General features: G+C 42.6%; 1 protein-coding gene across 2 annotated transcripts in view; it reads right to left on the reverse strand.

Annotated features, from left to right (window-relative positions):
- Positions 1-19,795, reverse strand: part of LOC115151560 (guanylate kinase 2) — a 39,820-nt gene extending 20,025 nt beyond the window's left edge. For both annotated transcript variants that reach the window (XM_029695600.1, XM_029695599.1), the window contains exons 1-4: positions 19,694-19,795; positions 16,625-16,740; positions 4,301-4,342; positions 3,741-3,837 (exon numbers count right to left, since the gene is read on the reverse strand). In XM_029695600.1, the coding sequence (XP_029551460.1) occupies positions 3,741-3,837; positions 4,301-4,342; positions 16,625-16,736 (251 nt within the window). In that variant the 5' untranslated portion in view covers positions 16,737-16,740; positions 19,694-19,795. The remainder of the gene's footprint in view (positions 1-3,740; positions 3,838-4,300; positions 4,343-16,624; positions 16,741-19,693) is intronic.
- Positions 19,796-20,834: the final 1,039 nt, after the last annotated feature.

A 20,834-nucleotide genomic window follows, 5' to 3' on the forward strand; every position in this document is an offset into this window, starting at 1 on the left:
AATAACAACCACAAACACACCCTAATATATGGGACTCTCAATCAAAGGCAGATAGACAACACCTGCCTTCAACTGAGAGTCCCAACCCCAATTAACCCAAACATAGACATACACTCACTGGACTCTATATAGAAATACCTAAACATAAACCAACACCCGGAATTTCTAAATCAACCACCCTTTTAACAAAACACACCACCCTGAACCACATAAAACAAATACCCTCTGCCACGCCCTGACCAAACTACACAAACAATTAACCTTATACTGGCCAGGACGTGACATTGGGCTAAATTATAGATGGGCTATGTACAGGTGCAGTGATCTGTGAGCTGCTCTTATAGCTGGTGCCTAAAGCTAATGAGGGAGATAAGTGTTTCCAGTTTCAGAGATTTTTGTAGTTCGTTCCAGTCATTGGCAGCGGAGAACTGGAAGGAGAGACGGCCAAAGGAGGAATTGGCTTTGGGGGTGACCAGAGAGATATATCTCTGGAGCGCGTGCTACAGGTGGGTGCTGCTATGGTGACCAGTGAGCTGATATAAGGGGGGACTTTACCTAGCAGGGTCTTGTAGATGACCTGGAGCCAGTGGGTTTGGCGACAAGTATGAAGCGAGGGCCAGCCAACGAGAGCGTACAGGTCGCAGTGGTGGGTAGTATATGGGGCTTTGGTGACAAAACGGATGGCACTGTGATAGACTGCATCCAATTTATTGAGTAGGGTATTGGAGGCTATTTTGTAAATGACATCGCCGAAGTCGAGGATAGGTAGGATGGTCAGTTTTACGAGGGTATGTTTGGCAGCATGAGTGAAGGATGCTTTGTTGCGAAATAGGAAGCCAATTCTAGATTTAACTTTAGATTGGAGATGTTTGATGTGAGTGTGGAAGGAGAGCTTACAGTCTAGCCAGACACCTAGGTATTTGTAGTTGTCCACATATTCTAAGTAAGAACCGTCCAGAGTAGTGATGCTGGACGGGTGGGCAGGTGCGGGCAGCGATCGGTTGAAGAGCATGCATTTAGTTTTACTTGTATTTAAGAGCAGTTGGAGGCTACGGAAGGAGAGTTGTATGGCATTGAAGCTCGTCTGGAGGGTTGTTAACACAGTGTCCAAAGAAGGGCCAGAAGTATACAGAATGGTGTCGTCTGTGTAGAGGTGGATCAGAGACTCACCAGCAGCAAGAGCGACATCATTGATGTATACAGAGAAAAGAGTTGGCCCAAGAATTGAACCCTGTGGCACCCCCATAGAGACTACCAGAGGCCCGGACAACAGGCCCTCCGATTTGACACGTTGAACTCTATCAGAGAAGTAGTTAGTGAACCAGGCGAGGCAATCATTTGAGAAACCGAGGCTATTGAGTCTGCCGATGAGGATGTGGTGATTGACAGAGTCGAAAGCCTTGGCCAGGTCACTGAATACGGCAGCACAGTATTGTTTCTTATCAATGGCGGTTACGATATCGTTTAGGACCTTGAGCGTGGCTGAGGTGCACCCATGACCATTTCTGAAACCAGATTGCATAGCGGAGAAGGTGCGGTGGGATTCGAAATGGTCGGTAATTTGTTTGTTGACTTGGCTTTCGAAGACCTTAGAAAAGCAGGGTAGGATAGATATAGGTCTGTAGCAGTTTGGGTCAAGAGTGTCCCCTCCTTTGAAGAGGGGGATGACAGCAGCTGCTTTCCAATCTTTTGGAATCTCAGATGACACGAAAGAGAGGTTGAACAGGCTAGTAATAGGGGTTGCAACAAATTCGGCAGATCATTTTAGAAAGAAAGGGTCCAGATTGTCTAGCCCGGCTGATTTGTAGGGGTCCAGATTTTGCAGCTCTTTCAGAACATCAGCTGACTAGATTTGGGAGAAGGAGAAATGGGGATGGCTTGGGCGAGTAGCTGTGGGGGGTGCAGTGCTATTGACCGCGGTAGGGGTAGCCAGGTGGAAAGCATGGCCAGCTGTAGAAAAAGGCTTATTGAAATTCTCAATTATAGTGGATTTATCGGAGGTGACAGAGTTTCCTATCCTCAGTGCAGTGGGCAGCTAGGAGGAGGTGTTCTTATTCTCCATGGACTTTAGTGTCCCAGAACTTTTTTGAGTTTGTGTTGAAAGAAGGAAATTTCTGCTTGAAAAAGCTAGCCTTGGCTTTTCTAACTGCCTGTGTATATTGGTTTCTAACTTCCCTGAAAAGTTGCATATCACGGCGGCTGTTCCATGCTAATGCAGAACGCCACAGGATGTTTTTGTGTTGGTTAAGGGCAGTCAGGTCTGGAGAGAACCAAGGGCTATATCTGTTCCTGGTTCTAAATTTCTTGAATTGGGCGTGCTTATTTAAGATTGTGAGGAAGGCATTTAAAAAAAAATAGCCAGGCATCCTCTACTGACGGGATGAGGTCAATATCCTTCCAGGATACCCGGGCCAGATCGATTAAAAAGGCTTGCTCGCTGAAATGTTTCAGGGAGCGTTTGACAGTGTTGAGTGGAGGTCGTTTGACCGCTGACCCATTACGGATGCAGGCAATGAGGCAGTAATCGCTGAGATCTTGGTTGAAAACAGCAGAGGTTGTATTTAGAGGGCAAGTTGGTTAGGATGATATCTATGAGGGTGCCCGTGTTTACGGCTTTGGGGTGGTACCTGGTAGGTTCATTGATAATTTGTGTGAGATTGAGAGCATCAAGCTTAGATTGTAGGATGGCTGGGGTGTTAAGCATGTTCCAGTTTAGGTCACCTAGCAGCACGAGCTCTGAAGATAGATGGGGGGCAATCAGTTCACATATGGTGTCCAGAGCACAGCTGGGGGCAGAGGGTGGTCTATAGCAGGCGGCAACGGTGAGAGACTTGTTTTTAGAGAGATGGATTTTTAAAAGTAGAAGTTCAAATTGTTTGGGTACAGACCTGGATAGTAGGACAGAAGATTGCAACACACTCTGCAGTAGATTGCAACACCGGCCCCTTTGGCCATTCTATCTTGTCTGAAAATGTTGTAGTTAAATCATGTCCAATCAATTGAATTTACCTCAGGTGGACTCCAATCAAGTTGTAGAAACATCTCAAGGATGATCAGTGGAAACAGGATGCACCTGAGCTCAATTTCTAATCTCATAGCAAAGGGTCTTAATACTTATGTAAATTATGTATTTTAATTTATTTATTTTTTGCAACATTTCTAAAAACCTGTTTTCGCTTTGTCATTATGGGATATTGTGTGTGTAGATTGATGAGGAACGTTTTTTTATTTAATCCATTTTAGAGTAAGGGTGTAACATAACAAAATGTGGAAAAGGGGAAAAGGTCTGAACACTTTCTGAATGCAGTGTATAATGGAGGATAAAGTTCATTCTGTCCCGGCCTGTCTCTTTGCTAATCCAGGTATTAATGGACCAGCACGAAAATATATCTTTACAAAGCCATGACAGGAGAATACCCTACTGGATTCTAGTCACCAGTGGAGCAAATACTCTGATTGTTCATTTTGATGTATCAATATCACCGGTTGGGCAACATAAAACCCAATCAACTAGCATACTGTTCCAAAACTCCAGTAATGTTCCCAAAATTATCAGATTTTCCAGAAATCCAGGTTGGAGAGTTGTATTTCCTGGTTATTCCCTCCTGATTCCAGGAATCCTCCATCTGGGATTTTTTGAAAGCCTGAGAATTTTGGGAAAATCACCAGAAATTTGCAACCCTACATGTAACTGTAAGATATTTTGGTGTCAACAGAAGGTTATCAACCATGTACTCTACCTTGTTCCATACAGGTTGCCGGAAAACTCAGCATTCTCAATGTATTTCCCATCATCAATATCTTCCTGCATAGCCTCCCTGTTTGAAAAGTGGTAATCTTCAAATGGACAGGAGAGGAGAATGATCAATTCATTGTCAATCAGGCTTGAAAAGCAGATTTGAAGTTACAAAACCAGCTTGATTCAAATCCAGGAGAGCATCACTGATATCCTTCTTGGTTTACTGACATGATCTGTGTGCAAGGATTGGCGCTGGTAGACGAGAAGCAGGGAGTGAACATTTAATTTAGCAATGGACATGGAACAGGACAAGACAGCGTCTGGACATGAACACATAGTAACGATATTAATGCTGACAAGGGAACAAACGGGGGAGCAGACAGAAATAGGGAAGGCAATCAACAAAGTGAAGGAGTCCAGGTGAGTCCAGTGAGCGCTAATGAGCGTAATGATGGTGACAGGTGTGCGTAATGAAGGGAAGTCTGGCACCCTCGAGCGCCAGAGAGGGAGAGCGGGAGCAGGCGTGACACTGTGTTTATGAGTCAGAGAATGTTACTGTACCTTTGCCATCTACCTCTCCTGGACGTGGGTCCCGTGTTGTATCTGTAAGGACACATTCAGTGAGCATCTGTTAGGTTCTTATTTTTCAGAGTAAATAACCCACGGACACTAGAGAAGCTTTAAACAAGTTTAATTCTTCCCAAAGGTTCTGTACAGCTGTAATTCAGACAGCAAAACATTTCTCTCCATCACAGTTATATACATCCTACTTCAGACACTCCCTCTCTCTAATCCTTACATTTATGGTTCTACAGGAAGAGGGTTAAAAGGGAAACAGGATACCAAACCTTTATAACTCCCTGATGAGAATCTGTCCTCACCTCCTGACCTCAACCCCTCTTTCATCTAATCCACAGATGTCCATCTGTCTTTCCTGTATCAACATGGTGGTCTGCTCCCGTCCCCCAACACATTCCAACACATTCCACAGCTATCTGTCTTTCTACAGATATTCTATGCTTCTTCTCTATCATTTATTTAATATTTCAATGTTCAAAATGTCGAATCCAACAGCCTCAACATTCATCATCCATCATCAACACCATTCATCAACCTCCATCATCAACATCCATCATCAACCTCCATCATCAACCTCCATCATCAACATCCATCATCAACATCCATCATCAACATCCATCATCCACAACCATCATCAACCTCCATCTTCAACATCCATCATCAACATCCATCATCTACATCCATCATCAACCTCCATCATCAACATCCATCATCAACATCCATCATCAACATCCATCATCCACAACCATCATCAACCTCCATCTTCAACATCCATCATCAACATCCATCATCTACATCCATCATCAACCTCCATCATCAACATCCATCATCAACATCCATCATCAACATCCATCATCAACCTCCATCATCAACATCCGTCATCAACATCCATAATCAATCTCGATCATCAACATCCATCATCAACATCCATCATAAACCTCCATCACCAACATTCATCATCAAAATCCATCATCAACCTCCATCATCAACATCCATCATCAACCTCCATCATCCACATCCATCATCAACCTCCATCATCAACATCCATCATCAACATCCATCATCAACCTCCATCATCAACATCCATCATCAACATCCATCATAAACCTCCATCACCAACATTCATCATCAAAATCCATCATCAACCTCCATCATCAACATCCATCATCAACCTCCATCATCCACATCCATCATCAACCTCCATCATCAACATCCATCATCAACATCCATCATCAACATCCATCATCAACCTCCATCATCAACATCCATCATCAACCTCCATCATCAACATCCATCATCAACATCCATAATCAACCTCGATCATCAACATCCATCATCAACATCCATCATAAACCTCCATCACCAACATTCATCATCAACATCCATCATCAACATCCATCATCAACATCCGTCAGCGACATCCGTCAGCGACATCCATCATTGACATCCATCATCGACATCTATCATCAACATCCATCATCAACATCCATCATCCACAACCATCATAAACCTCCATCATCAACATTGTCGTGTCTTTGGCTATGCCGGATTAAGTGATATGACATGCTAACTTATAAAATTATTTCTCTGTAATTAATATTACCTGATTAAGCTAATCATGTAAATGTAATTAACTAGAAAGTCGGGGCACCACAGAAGAACGTTTATAGAGCTGTTATCTTCTGAATAAACTCTTAAAATACTTAGTAATATTTTACATCGATAGCAGTCAATATTAACCCGTATATTATTTTCAGTCTCATCATGAAAGTTGTAAATTCTTGGTTATCTGCACGAACCCAGTCTTTACTAAAATCATCCATACATCAATTGTCTTAAAATCATTTATTTACTACACTAAGTAATTAACAGAAAACATACAAACAGTAATTATTGTCACAAAGGATTGGTATAGTAATGTGCCCTAATGGCTAACAAGCATGGCTGGTCTGTTAGACAATGGGTCATAAAACGGTAAGCTGAGAAGTTACACAGAGTTCATTAATATTAACAATTGACAATTGAAGGCTCACTCATTCGGGAACAATTGCAATCAATATATATTTACGCTCATGTGTCGTCGGGATTCTTGTTGGAGAGTTTTGTTCTGATGGAGAGTTTGTCAGCGTTCTCTCTCTCTCTCTCTCTCGGTTAGAATGGATCTTTCAGAGCGACATTCATTAATGTCGTCATAGAATGGATGTGGTTGGTCTTCGCGTTCAATGATATAATTTACTTAGCTGCAGACTAATAATTAATATCAAAGACTTGTTCTTATTCTGTCGATATCGATAGTCTAAAAGTTAACCACGTTGTATGGTTCACTTTCAGTAGAGTACTTGGATGATAAAACCTACTGGCCCACTTCTCGCAATGGAGTGGAGGCCTGGTCTCTAGAAATGTAAATCAGGGGGTGTTTTATAGTGCCCATAGAACAGGCTTGTCAAATGACGCCTGGTCCTGTATGTGTCCCTGGGGGCGTGCCTATGACTGAGTTAGAATTGTATTCCTGTAACCAAGTCTATCACATTAACATCAGTACATAGCATCTCAATGTATTACAAATAGTTTTAACCTTATTAATACATTTTATACAACCATGTGGATTCGAGTCTCATCGCTGAGGCTATCATGTAGACCGTTTTAGGGTAATATGGCTATATTGTCTCTTCTGAGTATCACAAAATTGTACCAAGCGGATCAGTTCGTAGCTGGAGTCTTCATCAATCTTCCATATCTTCTCCAGAACACACATGTCGCTCGGTTCTCCAATTCTATGAGTTGGAAGAATTTCCTTTGTCTCTCTATGAAACATGTTGTAGTAGATTCTCCTCTTGGAATTTTTACAACCCTGGGTTGGGGGGAAGGTAGGTTGGGTGATGGTACAAAGGGGAGGGGGTCAACTGTCCTTCCTGTACCCAAAGAGGCCAACGTCATGACATACCCCCCCTGGTGGTTTGGATCTTGTTTATCCTGCAAGTTACAAATCAACATAAAATCATGACCACGTGATGTCCCATTGGTAGATCATCGTTGCAGTCCTCTCTGGTGGTTGAACTTGGTAGGCTCTCTGAAAGCGGAGCCGTCCACCACAAGGATGGGCAGTTGATGTCCGGTTGGTGATCGCCGTTGCGGTCACCTCTAGTGACGTACCTTGGTAGGTTCCCTGGAAGCTGTAAAGTACCCCAGGAAGGGCCAGGGGATGTCCTGGTTGGTGATCGCCGTTGCGGTCCCCCCCTCTGGTGGTTTACCTTGGTAGTCTCTTTGACAGCGGGCATGCCGCCACAAGGATAGGTTGTGGGTGTCCGGATTTGGGGTCGCCGTTCCGGACCCGTCGTCCAGACTGGAAGATCTGGGCAGTAACTTAGGCAGATGTTAACAACGCACGCACACACACTCATGAAATATATATAATTACATTCATTCCCCAATGAGCGGCGTTGTGGCACTAAGTGATGGTTGTATGGGGACTTTGTTTATGGCTCTATCACTTCCTATGTATCAAAGGAACTGAACCGAAAAGGAATGAAAGCATAAACAAAACAAAAATATACAAAATATAGTTCACACAAAAAAAAATCATCTAATTGGACTGTATTCTATATACGTCCAATGTTCTGGCAAAATGATTATCATGGCATTGTCTCTAATGCCATATCTAGGGTTTTCCTATTTGGTGTGTTGCTTAGGCGCTATCCTAAGTTGATAACTATATGATAAGTCTACAGCTGTAATGCACTAGTTTTGGGCAGTCTACAGGTATGACCTACGGACTTCTGGGAAGAAAACTGGTGAGTGCTGTAGAGTCAAAGGCCTAGAAGTAAATGTTCAACGTTACTAAGGCTGGTATATTGCTTGGGCCCTTAAGTGGTCCTAGCATAAATCCTAATTGGATGTTCCGTTGTGCATGTGCGCTTATGCTTACACACGCGCGCATGTCAAGGGAAGAAAACCAAGTATCCGGGCAGATTACAACTTGTTCAGAATGAGTCTGACCTAGTCAGGTAATTTTCAGGTCAATGCCTGGAGGTCAGTCAGAATTGGTGTCAAGGGAGTCTGTAGTAGTTTTTCTACAAGTCACTGTTTCTTCCACTATTGTAGTGGCGATAGATATGAAGTCTATTTCATAGCTATGTTATTCACGGAGGAGCTAACCTCACGACGGAAGTACTCTTTAAGTATTGGACCAGTCATACGTGGTGTGATCATGGTTCATGACTTCTAATAATTTTCCTCCTGAATGGAGGGTCCTATTTATTAGTGACATGTGTGTTAACCATTGGAAGAGTGCCCTGGAGATTCCCCTCCACGTTTTGTACTCTGAGTGACTCCTATGTCGCTGTTGACAATGGTAATTTGATTGGTTAGGTCTCTAACCTTCTTACTGATTGTAGCTGGACTGACTGTTGCTAGTATTGGTACTGGTACTCAAGGGGACCAGTTATCCTACCGATTTATTCTGAAATATTATCTACCGGAACACATGATTGGAGCATTTTACTAGTTGTATTGTAGTTGAACCTACACATGGCAAAGAATGATTACTGATGCCATTTGTTTTGGAGGTGGACAAGTCCATTGGACTTCCTTTACGACCAGTGTGGTACACCTCAGTACTATCTTAGTTGTCTTCTAAGATAATCCCCGTTTAGGGGCCTGTCTGCTCCTCACTGTTCTCATAGGAGAGTTTACAACTAGATTTGATTTATGCTCTGGCGGCCTCGTACGGTGTTGTCCGTAGTCTTGACCCCCCCCCACCGGCCTCGATGAGGCTCATCATGGGTCTGGGCTACTATTCCCCCCCTTTGTGCCTCGGGACCCCCCCACCAGCGGGTGGTGTTGGTGTCCGATGCGCAAACAAGAAGATCGGACCATACGTACGAGTTGTCAGCAGCCGCGTTGTTATGAGAATGGCTGTAACCTTTCAACCAAATCTCCTGGTGTTTGTGCTTCAAAACACTCAGTGGCTGTCGAGGCATGTCAGTCCCCACCGCGTCCGCGTGTGGCAACCTCTTCATTACCCGCGAACTGAGACGAGGATATCGGTCTGTGATATCGCAAAGTGTTTCACCAGTGGGAGTCATCGGGTCAGTTGCTGGACTGATGCCATTAGTGTCATTGTAAGGGGTGACAGTCCCCAACAAAGCGGAAGGTGTATCATCGGAAGCAGAGTATACTCTGTGCATCAATGTTTTACTTGCTGAGACGGCCGCAGTGCTTGCGGAAGTGTCCGAAGGGCAAGAGAAGTTCATATCAACTATCGTATTGCACGACTGCAAGGAGGAGGGAAGTTGCTTATTCACAGAGACAGCTGGCTCGAAATCATGAAAAGAATGGTCAATCAGGTTGGCTGATGGAATGTGTCGAGATATCGTAATATCTCCATGGATCGGATTTTGTACAAAGAGGTTTCTAAATGTCTTTTTCCCAAGGGGTGCTTTCGACAGATACCCCTCGTGAAGGACTGCGTTGCAGCTAGCGTTAGGGGAAGACAGTGTGGTCAGTGGAGAAGGCACAGTGGCCTGTGACCATACCTGGTTGGTTTTCCAATCCATCAATGGGAGTAACCGATCCATCAAGTCTGCTCCAAGTAGCAGGGTTACAGTTTCGAGGCTGGTAACATACACAGGGTGAACGAGCGATACGTCCTGGAAGTGTAGTTTCAGCATGACTCTCAATGTGAGAGGCGAGGTAGTCTGAGTGACCCCTCGAAGTTTAGTGTCGCATCGTTCCACTTTTAACCAACGTTTAGTTGGCTTCAAAGCCCTTTTGAGATCATCAAACAATGTTTGAGAGATGAGTGATATTGTCGCACCCGAATCAATTAGCGCATGACAAGCTAAGCAGTCCTCCAGGACTGTTTCCAGGTATGGCCGTTTAGATTCGTGGTTAGTGGACATATTCCCCACAAAGTGGAGTGGTCGTTCGCAACGACGTGATGTGCCATTTCTGTTCAAGATGGAAGCAGATTGACTTTTCCGATTTTGAGTGGGCTTGGCTTTAACGAATCGTTTGACCTTTTTCTTCGCAACTTTTGTATCAGAGTCTATAGACAAAGCCCGGGGGCTTGTTTCTTGATCAAGCGGGCCCTGGATAGGGTCTTGAATGAGAGCGGGAGAAATTTGAACTTTAACGTCCTTGCTATGGGTGTTAATTCCTGCGGACCTGGTGTCCGGTAATTCCCCGTCTAGTCCTTGTGACTTATCTTTTACCCTTTTCTCAAATTGTTCTCGCTTAAGTTCTTCCCGTAGTGGGACTTCTGGAGAACATTGGTCTACGTTTTGATCGTCCTTCAACCCTTTGTTACCCTTGTGCTCTGACACTTTTTGTGGGTTGGGTGCAGGAACGTAGCGAACGGGTCGATTGTAGCGGTAGTCATGTTGATGGCTACGTACTTTACAGTTATTTCGACCGCGGAGGTTATTGGAATCATGGTTTCGTGGTAGAAACTGTTGTTGTGCGTCATCTCTCGACGCTCCAATACCTGATAATGCACCCTCTAACTGGAGTGAGTGCTCCTGGTTAAACTTCAAAACCGAGTGGTCAGGGCTCTTAGCGTTGTGAACTTTTGATGCCTCAAAAGCTGTGCTTGCAAGCTCTCTGAGTTGTAAGATAGGCAAGCCAACGTGGGCAGCAGGGCCCAAGTAGGTAATGAAGGTGGGATAGATGTTCGACAGAAACATTTGTTTGAATGGTAACAGCTCTTCCATTCCGGTTTCAGTGAGTAGGCCAAAGTAAGCTGAACGAAGCCTATGATAGTAAGCTTGTGGGTGTTCGTTCCGAGCTTGTTTGACGGTGTTAGCCAGTGAGCTATCGTGTTTGCGAGTCGCAGAACCACTGAATTCTAATTTCAAAGCTGTGGCAAGTTTAGCGTAGTCATTTAGCACGTGTTGCTGTTGTAGGCAAATGAACCTCGTCACGTGTCTATTCGACGTTCGCTTCAACAGGTAAACCCTGTCAGAACCCGTAGCGTTCGGGTAGCCATCCAACGCGTCCTCTATGTCAGCTAGGAACGTCTCAGTATCGTTTGGCTGACCTGGAACGGGGTCAAAGGTGGGGAAATTCTTGACGAGTTTGTCAAGGTATTCCGCGCCAAGCGGGCGGAGAGGGTTGGCTTCATCCTGTGGAGAGATTGGGGCCGAAAGGCCAAGAGAGGAAGCCAAGCCTTGTTGTTGTTGGCCAAGAGGCGCCATATAACTCAGTGCCGAAGGGCAAAGAGGAGAAGATTGAGGGACACATGAGGGAGGCAAGGTCTGAAACCTATTGTCTTCACTCCTGTGAGTACAGGGCTCCGGTTGCTTGGATGGGAAGTCGCGCTGTAGAGCGTGACCATTCTGGATTTCCTCCAGATGGTACCTAAGGGTGGAATTCTGCTGCATTGCAGAGTCCACTTGAGCGCTTAGAGTACTGATTTTGGACACGTGAGTGTCACACCTGCTCCTTTCGGTCTCAAACTTATCTGTCATGGTTTGCAGATAGAGGTCTCGAGTACGGAGCGAGAGATTCAGTGATGAGATTTCCTCTGCTTGCTTAGAAATCAATATTTCCAACCTCATCACCTGAGTTCTCTCATCATTCATTTGGTCAGCAACTTCAATAAGTTCTGCTGATTTATCATCCAACTTTGTCATTGTGTTCATTAACTGATCGTCTTTGGTCTGCAGCGCTTTGAGGAGCACCGTGTTATTTTGAGTAACATTCAACAAAACAGCATGCATGTTGTCAAGTTGAGCGCTCCTGTTTGTAGATAACTCTTCAGATGTATCTAGTTTGGCGTGGACATCATCGTATTTAGTTTTGGCTAAATCGAGTTGTACCTGTAGCATATGATTTTGTTCCTGTAGAAAACGATTTTGTTGAAGAGCTTGTGCTTGTTCATCATCATACGTTTTTGCAATTACATTTAATTGTTCAGTTTTTGAACGCAGTTCCATAGCTAGCAGAATTTTTCCCTTGTCTGCCTTGGTCATTGGTTTCCCGGTTCTCTCCACCTGTCCCTTTATGTCTACCATTACCTGCTCGTGCTTCAGCTGTGCACTGTGGTATTGGACAGATGGCAATCTCGGATGGCAAGACATCAGAGCTAGACTGGAGAGAACCTTTACGAGGCCTGCGCCCGATGGTTGATTTTGGAAAACATTGTTGTCTGCTTTTCCACTAATGGCATAATTAGGGTTGTTATCGCTGGTGAGGTCAGAGATCAATCCATTTACGGGTGGAGGTTCACTAATTAGCGGGCGAGTGGGGACCACCCCCTCTGATAGCCTGCACATTATTAGAACATTTGAAAGGAAAAATGTTTTTCCTAATTTTCCAAAATTTGGTTTTGGAATGTGGGGAGCTGCAAAGACGATTTTAATCTATTTATAGACGTTAATGAACCATCAGTACTGTGGAAGTTGGGCGTGAATGAATTTGCAAAAGCAAAATTAATTAATCAAGGCCAATGATTAGTCCTACCTGGGTAGGCTGTCTGGGTATTAAACTTGAATTACCTGAGAGTTTGCTTCATCCAGGTTAATATGCAAAGTTTAAGTTGTCTCATTTAATTGGAAGAACCTAGAAAGGTATGTTCGACGATTTAACTTATTAAATTGAATGAGACGATTGGTTCATACAATCTCCATTGATTGGATATCATAAGTGCAAACCGTAGGTCAAATGTTGGGACCCTTCACCACTAGGGTACGCTCCTACCTGGGCTGAGCGTCAGTAAAGGGGTTTTACTGACTGTGCCTTGCTAAAGCAGATTTTACTGATTAATCTATTTATGATATATCAAACCTGTATAGGCTATCTGGGAATTAACTTTGAATTACCTGAGAGGTTGCTTCATCAAGGTTAATATGCAAAGTTTAAGTTGTCTCATTTAGTTGGAAGAACCTAGAAAGGTATGTTCGACAATTTAACTAAATAAATTGAATGAGGCAATGATACCCAAGCAATTCAGATTGTGGAGTTATCATAACAGTAATGTAGTTTAAATGTTTAGGGTACATTCACCACTATACTTTCCCTTAAGGCCGAAGCCACATGGGATTCACTCCCGTCAGTAATGGGTCTTACTGAATGTGCCTTGCTAAAGCAGATTTTACTGATTAATCTATTTATGATATATCAAACCTGTATAGGCTATCTGGGAATTAACTTTGAATTACCTGAGAGGTTGCTTCATCAAGGTTAATATGCAAAGATTAAGTTGTCTCATTTAGTTGGAAGAACCTAGAAAGGTATGTTCAACAATTTAACTAAATAAATTGAATGAGGCAATGATACCCAAGCAATTCAGATTGCGGAGTTATTATAACAGTAATGTAGTTTAAATGTTTAGGGTACATTCACCACTATACTTTCCCTTAAGGCCGAAGCCACATGGGATTCACTCCCGTCAGTAATGGGTTTTACTGAATGTGCCTTGCTAAAGCAGATTTTACTGATTAATCTATTTATGATATCTCAAACCTGTATAGGCTATCTGGGAATTAACTTTCAATTAACCTGAGAGCCTTGCTTCATCTAAGTTAAGTTTGGAAAAAGTTAATAATGTCTCATTATGGACGCCCAATCAATTTTGGATATTTAAAAAAAAAAAATATCCACTTGAAAAGGTAAATCTGGCAATTTCACTTGTTAGTTAAATTGAATGAGACGTCATATCCCGTGCTCCACGTTTGAATTTCCCCTAGAGATGTACTGGCAATTCTTCACCACCAGGGTGCAGAATGATGAAATTTAAACGGAAGTACAAAGGTCGGACTTCCGTCGCACTACGGAGGAATTTTAAACGTGGTACGGAGAGAGGAAATGTTCCCTCTCTGTTAGCTTGCCCGTAATGCTAAGCTATTGCTACTTGGTTCAGGAGTATCCTTCCAAGCACCAAAATAGGATCCTTTCACTTATGGAAAGGGTGGGTTTTCTAGTGACGTCTCACCTTAACCCCATTCAGCATATTCTGCTAGCGTTTATGCTGACCGGAGCGACACGGTACTAAAATTCAGATACGCATACGGTCTGCCCACACTGTCCTAGTGCGGTAGGCAAATTATTCGGCTCGGTTACCGGACAGTTAACTTCTAAATTCTAACCTTACTCTAGAAGTTAATATTGACCGACAGAAATAGTACCGTTTGGCCTAACGGACTAAAACTGGAATTTATTCCTCACTGCTATCGATATAAGACCTGAGCTATTTTAAATAGCTTCTCTCAATGGAAAATGCACAATCACTTTGTTTAGATAGCAGGCTGTTTGTACAATTCTGTTTGCACAATTGATATATAGAATTTCACAGCAAAGTCCAATTCTATCTTAGATTCCTCGCACGGGGGCTCCATATATGTATTATCAAAATGAGCCAACGTGCATTTTAGTTTGAGTCCTCACAGGGGGCACCATAATGTCGTGTCTTTGGCTATGCCGGATTAAGTGATATGACATGCTAACTTATAAAATTATTTCTCTGTAATTAATATTACCTGATTAAGCTAATCATGTAAATGTAATTAACTAGAAAGTCGGGGCACCACAGAAGAACGTTTATAGAGCTGTTATCTTCTGAATAAACTCTTAAAATACTTAGTAATATTTTACATCGATAGCAGTCAATATTAACCCGTATATTATTTTCAGTCTCATCATGAAAGTTGTAAATTCTTGGTTATCTGCACGAACCCAGTCTTTACTAAAATCATCCATACATCAATTGTCTTAAAATCATTTATTTACTACACTAAGTAATTAACAGAAAACATACAAACAGTAATTATTGTCACAAAGGATTGGTATAGTAATGTGCCCTAATGGCTAACAAGCATGGCTGGTCTGTTAGACAATGGGTCATAAAACGGTAAGCTGAGAAGTTACACAGAGTTCATTAATATTAACAATTGACAATTGAAGGCTCACTCATTCGGGAACAATTGCAATCAATATATATTTACGCTCATGTGTCGTCGGGATTCTTGTTGGAGAGTTTTGTTCTGATGGAGAGTTTGTCAGCGTTCTCTCTCTCTCTCTCTCTCGGTTAGAATGGATCTTTCAGAGCGACATTCATTAATGTCGTCATAGAATGGATGTGGTTGGTCTTCGCGTTCAATGATATAATTTACTTAGCTGCAGACTAATAATTAATATCAAAGACTTGTTCTTATTCTGTCGATATCGATAGTCTAAAAGTTAACCACGTGGTATGGTTCACTTTCAGTAGAGTACTTGGATGATAAAACCTACTGGCCCACTTCTCGCAATGGAGTGGAGGCCTGGTCTCTAGAAATGTAAATCAGGGGGTGTTTTATAGTGCCCATAGAACAGGCTTGTCAAATGACGCCTGGTCCTGTATGTGTCCCTGGGGGCGTGCCTATGACTGAGTTAGAATTGTATTCCTGTAACCAAGTCTATCACATTAACATCAGTACATAGCATCTCAATGTATTACAAATAGTTTTAACCTTATTAATACATTTTATACAACCATGTGGATTCGAGTCTCATCGCTGAGGCTATCATGTAGACCGTTTTAGGGTAATATGGCTATATTGTCTCTTCTGAGTATCACAAAATTGTACCAAGCGGATCAGTTCGTAGCTGGAGTCTTCATCAATCTTCCATATCTTCTCCAGAACACACATGTCGCTCGGTTCTCCAATTCTATGAGTTGGAAGAATTTCCTTTGTCTCTCTATGAAACATGTTGTAGTAGATTCTCCTCTTGGAATTTTTACAACCCTGGGTTGGGGGGAAGGTAGGTTGGGTGATGGTACAAAGGGGAGGGGGTCAACTGTCCTTCCTGTACCCAAAGAGGCCAACGTCATGACAACATCCATCACCAACATTCATCATCAACATCCATCATCAACATCCATCATCAACATCCATCATCAACATCCGTCAGCAACATCCGTCAGCAACATCCATCATTGACATCCATCATCGACATCTATCATCAACATCCATCATCAACTCCTGGTCATAAGGAAGGCTAACAACAACCTCAACGATGTGCATTCAAAGACATGCCAGCCGACCGTAAAGGTATGCCGTTTCTGTAGTGTTCAGTGGTCTACATTGCAGCCAACAAGAAGAGGAATGGAGATAGAGGACATCCCTGTCTCGTACCAGTCAGCACAACCATAACTAGTTATAATTGTGCTTGGATATGGATTGGATACAGAGCTATCCCACATCAAAATCCTTTGACAAACTTCGCCTAGAGTTTGATAAGGCTGAGAGTACCGATAGATAGGGCTTAGTGCTGTCCCACTTCCTCCCAGACAGGATATTGGGGTAGGAGCCAGAAACACAAACGTACGTGACACGCTGAAGCCGAAGACTCCATCATAATCCCTCAGTAGCATCTTCATAAGAGTGCTCTTCCCTGCCCCCGAGGGGCCGCTCAGAACAACCGGCCTGGGTCCTTCCATAACACTGGAGGAGAGGGAGAGAGGAAGTACAATGAAAGATACAGTGAAAAACCTTTCATACTGTCACATAGTGTTTATTTAGCTATACATTTGCTAAACATTTTTGGGTCATTTGGGCATTAAATTAAAACATGCTAACCTTTGGACAAAAATGCTAAAGTTAGCATTTGTGCAAGCAGCCAGGTAAACAGAAAAAAAGACATTACTCTCTCTCTTTGTCCAAAGAGTATTTATAGGGTAACCAATATGTAATTTTGTAATTTGGGTGAACAATGCCTTTATACAGTTTTTTAGGTATGTATGTAAACAAATCTTTCCACTACTGATTTCTGAGAAAGCTATGTACTAGATACTTATACGTAAACAGTGCAGTTTTAGTTTTGACCTCTACATGGACCTTGTGCTTTTGTCTTAGTGGATTACCTAGGAGATCTGTATTGGCTGCATCAGTCCACTCATTAACTCCGATGCCTTGACGTCAAAGTGTTAGTCTAACTCCCATTGAAGTCTGAAGACTGGTGCGTGTAGCCTTTCACTTTCAGTAGCCTACTGCTGTCTAGCCTGACACTACCAAAACAGTTACAGATATACCAAACAAAAGGGAATCAAGCACTATCAGGTTTTCTTCTGTAACCTTCAAAATAACCCTCTCCTGCCCAGATTAATTCTGGCTAACTCCACTCTCAGGAGCCAATCTGTTTAGAGTGCTTGGAGGGTAACCAGCTAGCGAGCCTATAGCTGAGCAGCTCTTCCTTCGGTCCCAGGCGCTAGAGCTAATCCACTGATCCAGGGAATAAGCTAATCTGATTGAATGGCTATGGCACAATGATATATGGGGGGACAGCCATGGGACTGCACATCAGGACCACACAGGGACCACACATCAAGAGTGTCAAGACGTTAAAGGGTTAAACACAACACCTACAGAAACCTGAAGAGAATATCCAGTAAATTGCCTGACTGTTTAATCTAGCAGACGGTTATAATCACTTCTATAATGTAGCTCATGCATGTGCTGCCATTCTAATAACACTCTGTTAGCACTATGGGAATTATGTAATTCTTCCATGAAACCAACATTATGGTCATAGAAAATGTCTAAATAAGTAGGAATGCACTTTGATGAAGGAGATTGGATGATAGGACTTTGTAAAAGGGATTAGGGATAGATTTCACGGTCCAGTACAGACAAGTACCATGCTCGTCTTTTACTTAAGTCAATCCGGGCCAATGAGGTTGATTAATAGAAACTGGGCCAAATGGAACACCCGGCACTGAGCTGCGTCAACACTGTATGTCTGCATCAACACCATATATCTGCATGCAGAAAGTCATATTGGTTGGTCTATTGTGACTCTGACAATAAGGACATTTCCAGATATAAACCATGTTCAAATAGGCGAATTTCAAGTCAATCAGCAGTAGCAAAACATTCGAGGTGAGAGGCGGATCGCTCTACATTCTATTGGTGAAATGACATTGTTGCTGACATTAGAGTCAATGCCTAATCAGGCAGTCTGACCTATTTTGAGTCTTGGTTGACTCTCTATATCAATGGGGTCCTGAAAATTCAATGATGTTGCATGGGTATAGCACACTGAAGACTGTCAAACGGATTGACTTATTTAATTGGAGGGGATACCAGAATCCACTCTAAAATATCCATAGACCATTAAACCATCACAACCTAGATTCCTGTCTGCTGACCGTAGCTGGGCTTTTTGGTGAAAAGTGCTATGGGATTATTGGCCATAATTGAATAATTAAGTAAAGGGTTTATTGCCTACCCCTTAAAAGGACACAACTTCCCAAAGACAACAAAACTGGTACTGCATGTAGGTACCTGATATTATACCAAATCATTGTATAACCTTTGTCAATATTTAGGTGCATCTTACTTACGCACAAAACGTATATTTCCAAGCACAGCAACAAAAGAACACTGAAGGACAGTACCATAACATACAAACTGTTTACAAGTTGCTACTCCAAATATGAATAATAACATCACCTGTTTCTGACTTCAAAACATCTATGTGGAGTCCATAAACACTAGTATAGTTAGTAAGTTCCGGTTTAAATTGATTACTAAAGACAGACCGCTTGATGTACTCTAGGTATGTCCCTGCTACCCTGCACTCTTAGAAAAAAAAGGTGCTATCTAGAACCTGGCTATCCCCATAGGAGAACCCTTTCCCATAGGAGAACCCTTTGAAGAACTATTTTTGGTTGCAGATAGAACCCTTTTAGTTCCATGTAGAACCCTTTCTACAGAAGGTTCTACACGGAACCCAAAAGGGTTGTAGCTGGAACCAAAAAAAGGTTATCCTATGGGGACAGCCGAAGAACCCTTTTGGAACCCTTTTCTCGAAGAGTGTACAGTATATTAGCTATGCCTGTCCCACAGAATATTAGCTATGCCTGTCCTACAGTATATTAGCTATGCCTGTCCCACAGAATATTAGCTATGTCTGTCCTACAGTATATTAGCTATGCCTGTCCTACAGTATATTAGCTATGCCTGTCCTACAGTATATTAGCTATGCCTGTCCCACAGAATATTAGCTATGTCTGTCCTACAGTATATTAGCTATGCCTGTCCTACAGTATATTAGCTATGCCTGTCCTACAGTATATTAGCTATGCCTGTCCTACAGTATATTAGCTATGCCTGTCCTACAGTATATTAGCTATGCCTGTCCTACAGTATATTAGCTATGCCTGTCCTACAGTATATTAGCTATGCCTGTCCTACAGTATATTAGCTATGCCTGTCCTACAGTATATTAGCTATGCCTGTCCTACAGTATATTAGCTATGTCTGTCCTACAGTATATTAGCTATGCCTGTCCTACAGTATATTAGCTATGTCTGTCCTACAGTATATTAGCTATGCCTGTCCTACAGTATATTAGCTATGTCTGTCCTGCATCGTTAAAGTTGTATATTTGTCTTACCTTCTCTCAGTGGCAGTACTGTGTGGCTGTAGAGGAGGTGTCTCAGAGTGACTGGGATGGAGGAGAGAGCTTGTACGGGTGTTTGAGGTGTGTGTGAGAGGTGTGTCTAGGTTGTGTGTGTGTGTGTGTGTGTGTGTGTGTGTGTGTGTGTGTGTGTGTGTGTGTGTGTGTGTGTGTGTGTGTGTGTGTGTGTGTGTGTGTGTGTGTGTGAGAGAGACCTGTGGCTAGGTGTGTGTTTGTCACACTGATTGACAGAGACAGCTTACTGTCAGCATCAATTACCACCTCCTCCCATCAGCTCATCAGACATTTGCACACCGGCATGCTGGTCTTGTTTATCTGCGGTGTCTAAACAGGTAGCGGCTTAATTACTTCAGGTCATCATGACTGGCTCCGTTGGCTGCATCTTCCCCACACTTAAGTCCTCACAGCTCTGTCAGAACAGTGTAGCCAGTACCTCTCTTATTCCGTTGGTTGACCAATGTAGTCTCAGGCTGTCATTGTAAATAACTTAAGTCCTCACAGCTCTGTCAGAACAGTGTAGCCAGTACCTCTCTTATTCCGTTGGTTGACCAATGTAGTCTCGGGCCGTCATTGTAAATAAGAATTTGTTCTTAACTGACTTGCCTAGATAAATAAAGGTTAAATTAATAAAAATTAAAAAAACACTGGTCAAGAACGTTGTCCTCAGCTCTTCGCTACCAAACACTGTTTAATGATAAACCTTAATTAATGAAGGAGGAAATGTGATTAAGGGTAACAACCGGCATCCCGTCATCTACTTTAAGTACCACAGACACAGTCAGAGGTATAGACCGTGTTTTTTTTTTTGTTGTTTTGTTTTTTTGTTTTGTTTTTGTGGGTAGATCAGCTTTAATATCGCAGATAGATTGTGGCTTCTATCAATGTAATTGTCTGCATTATTTCCGATCCCCATATATTTTTTGGGTAAATGTATATATTATTTTAAATATGTATTTTTGAAATATAGTTTATCATTTTCCCCTAACCCTACCACCCCCCCTTAATTGGAGTAAATTAATGGACAACAATACTTAGGCTTCCACTTCCAGCTACATATATTTCACAGACAGTATATTTTCCATTAGTTATCTTTTGTTTGTTTTTAGTCCCATCCTTC

The sequence above is a fragment of the Salmo trutta genome, chromosome 17 (assembly GCF_901001165.1).
Source record: "Salmo trutta chromosome 17, fSalTru1.1, whole genome shotgun sequence".
In the NCBI taxonomy this organism is placed as follows: Eukaryota; Metazoa; Chordata; class Actinopteri; order Salmoniformes; family Salmonidae; genus Salmo; species Salmo trutta.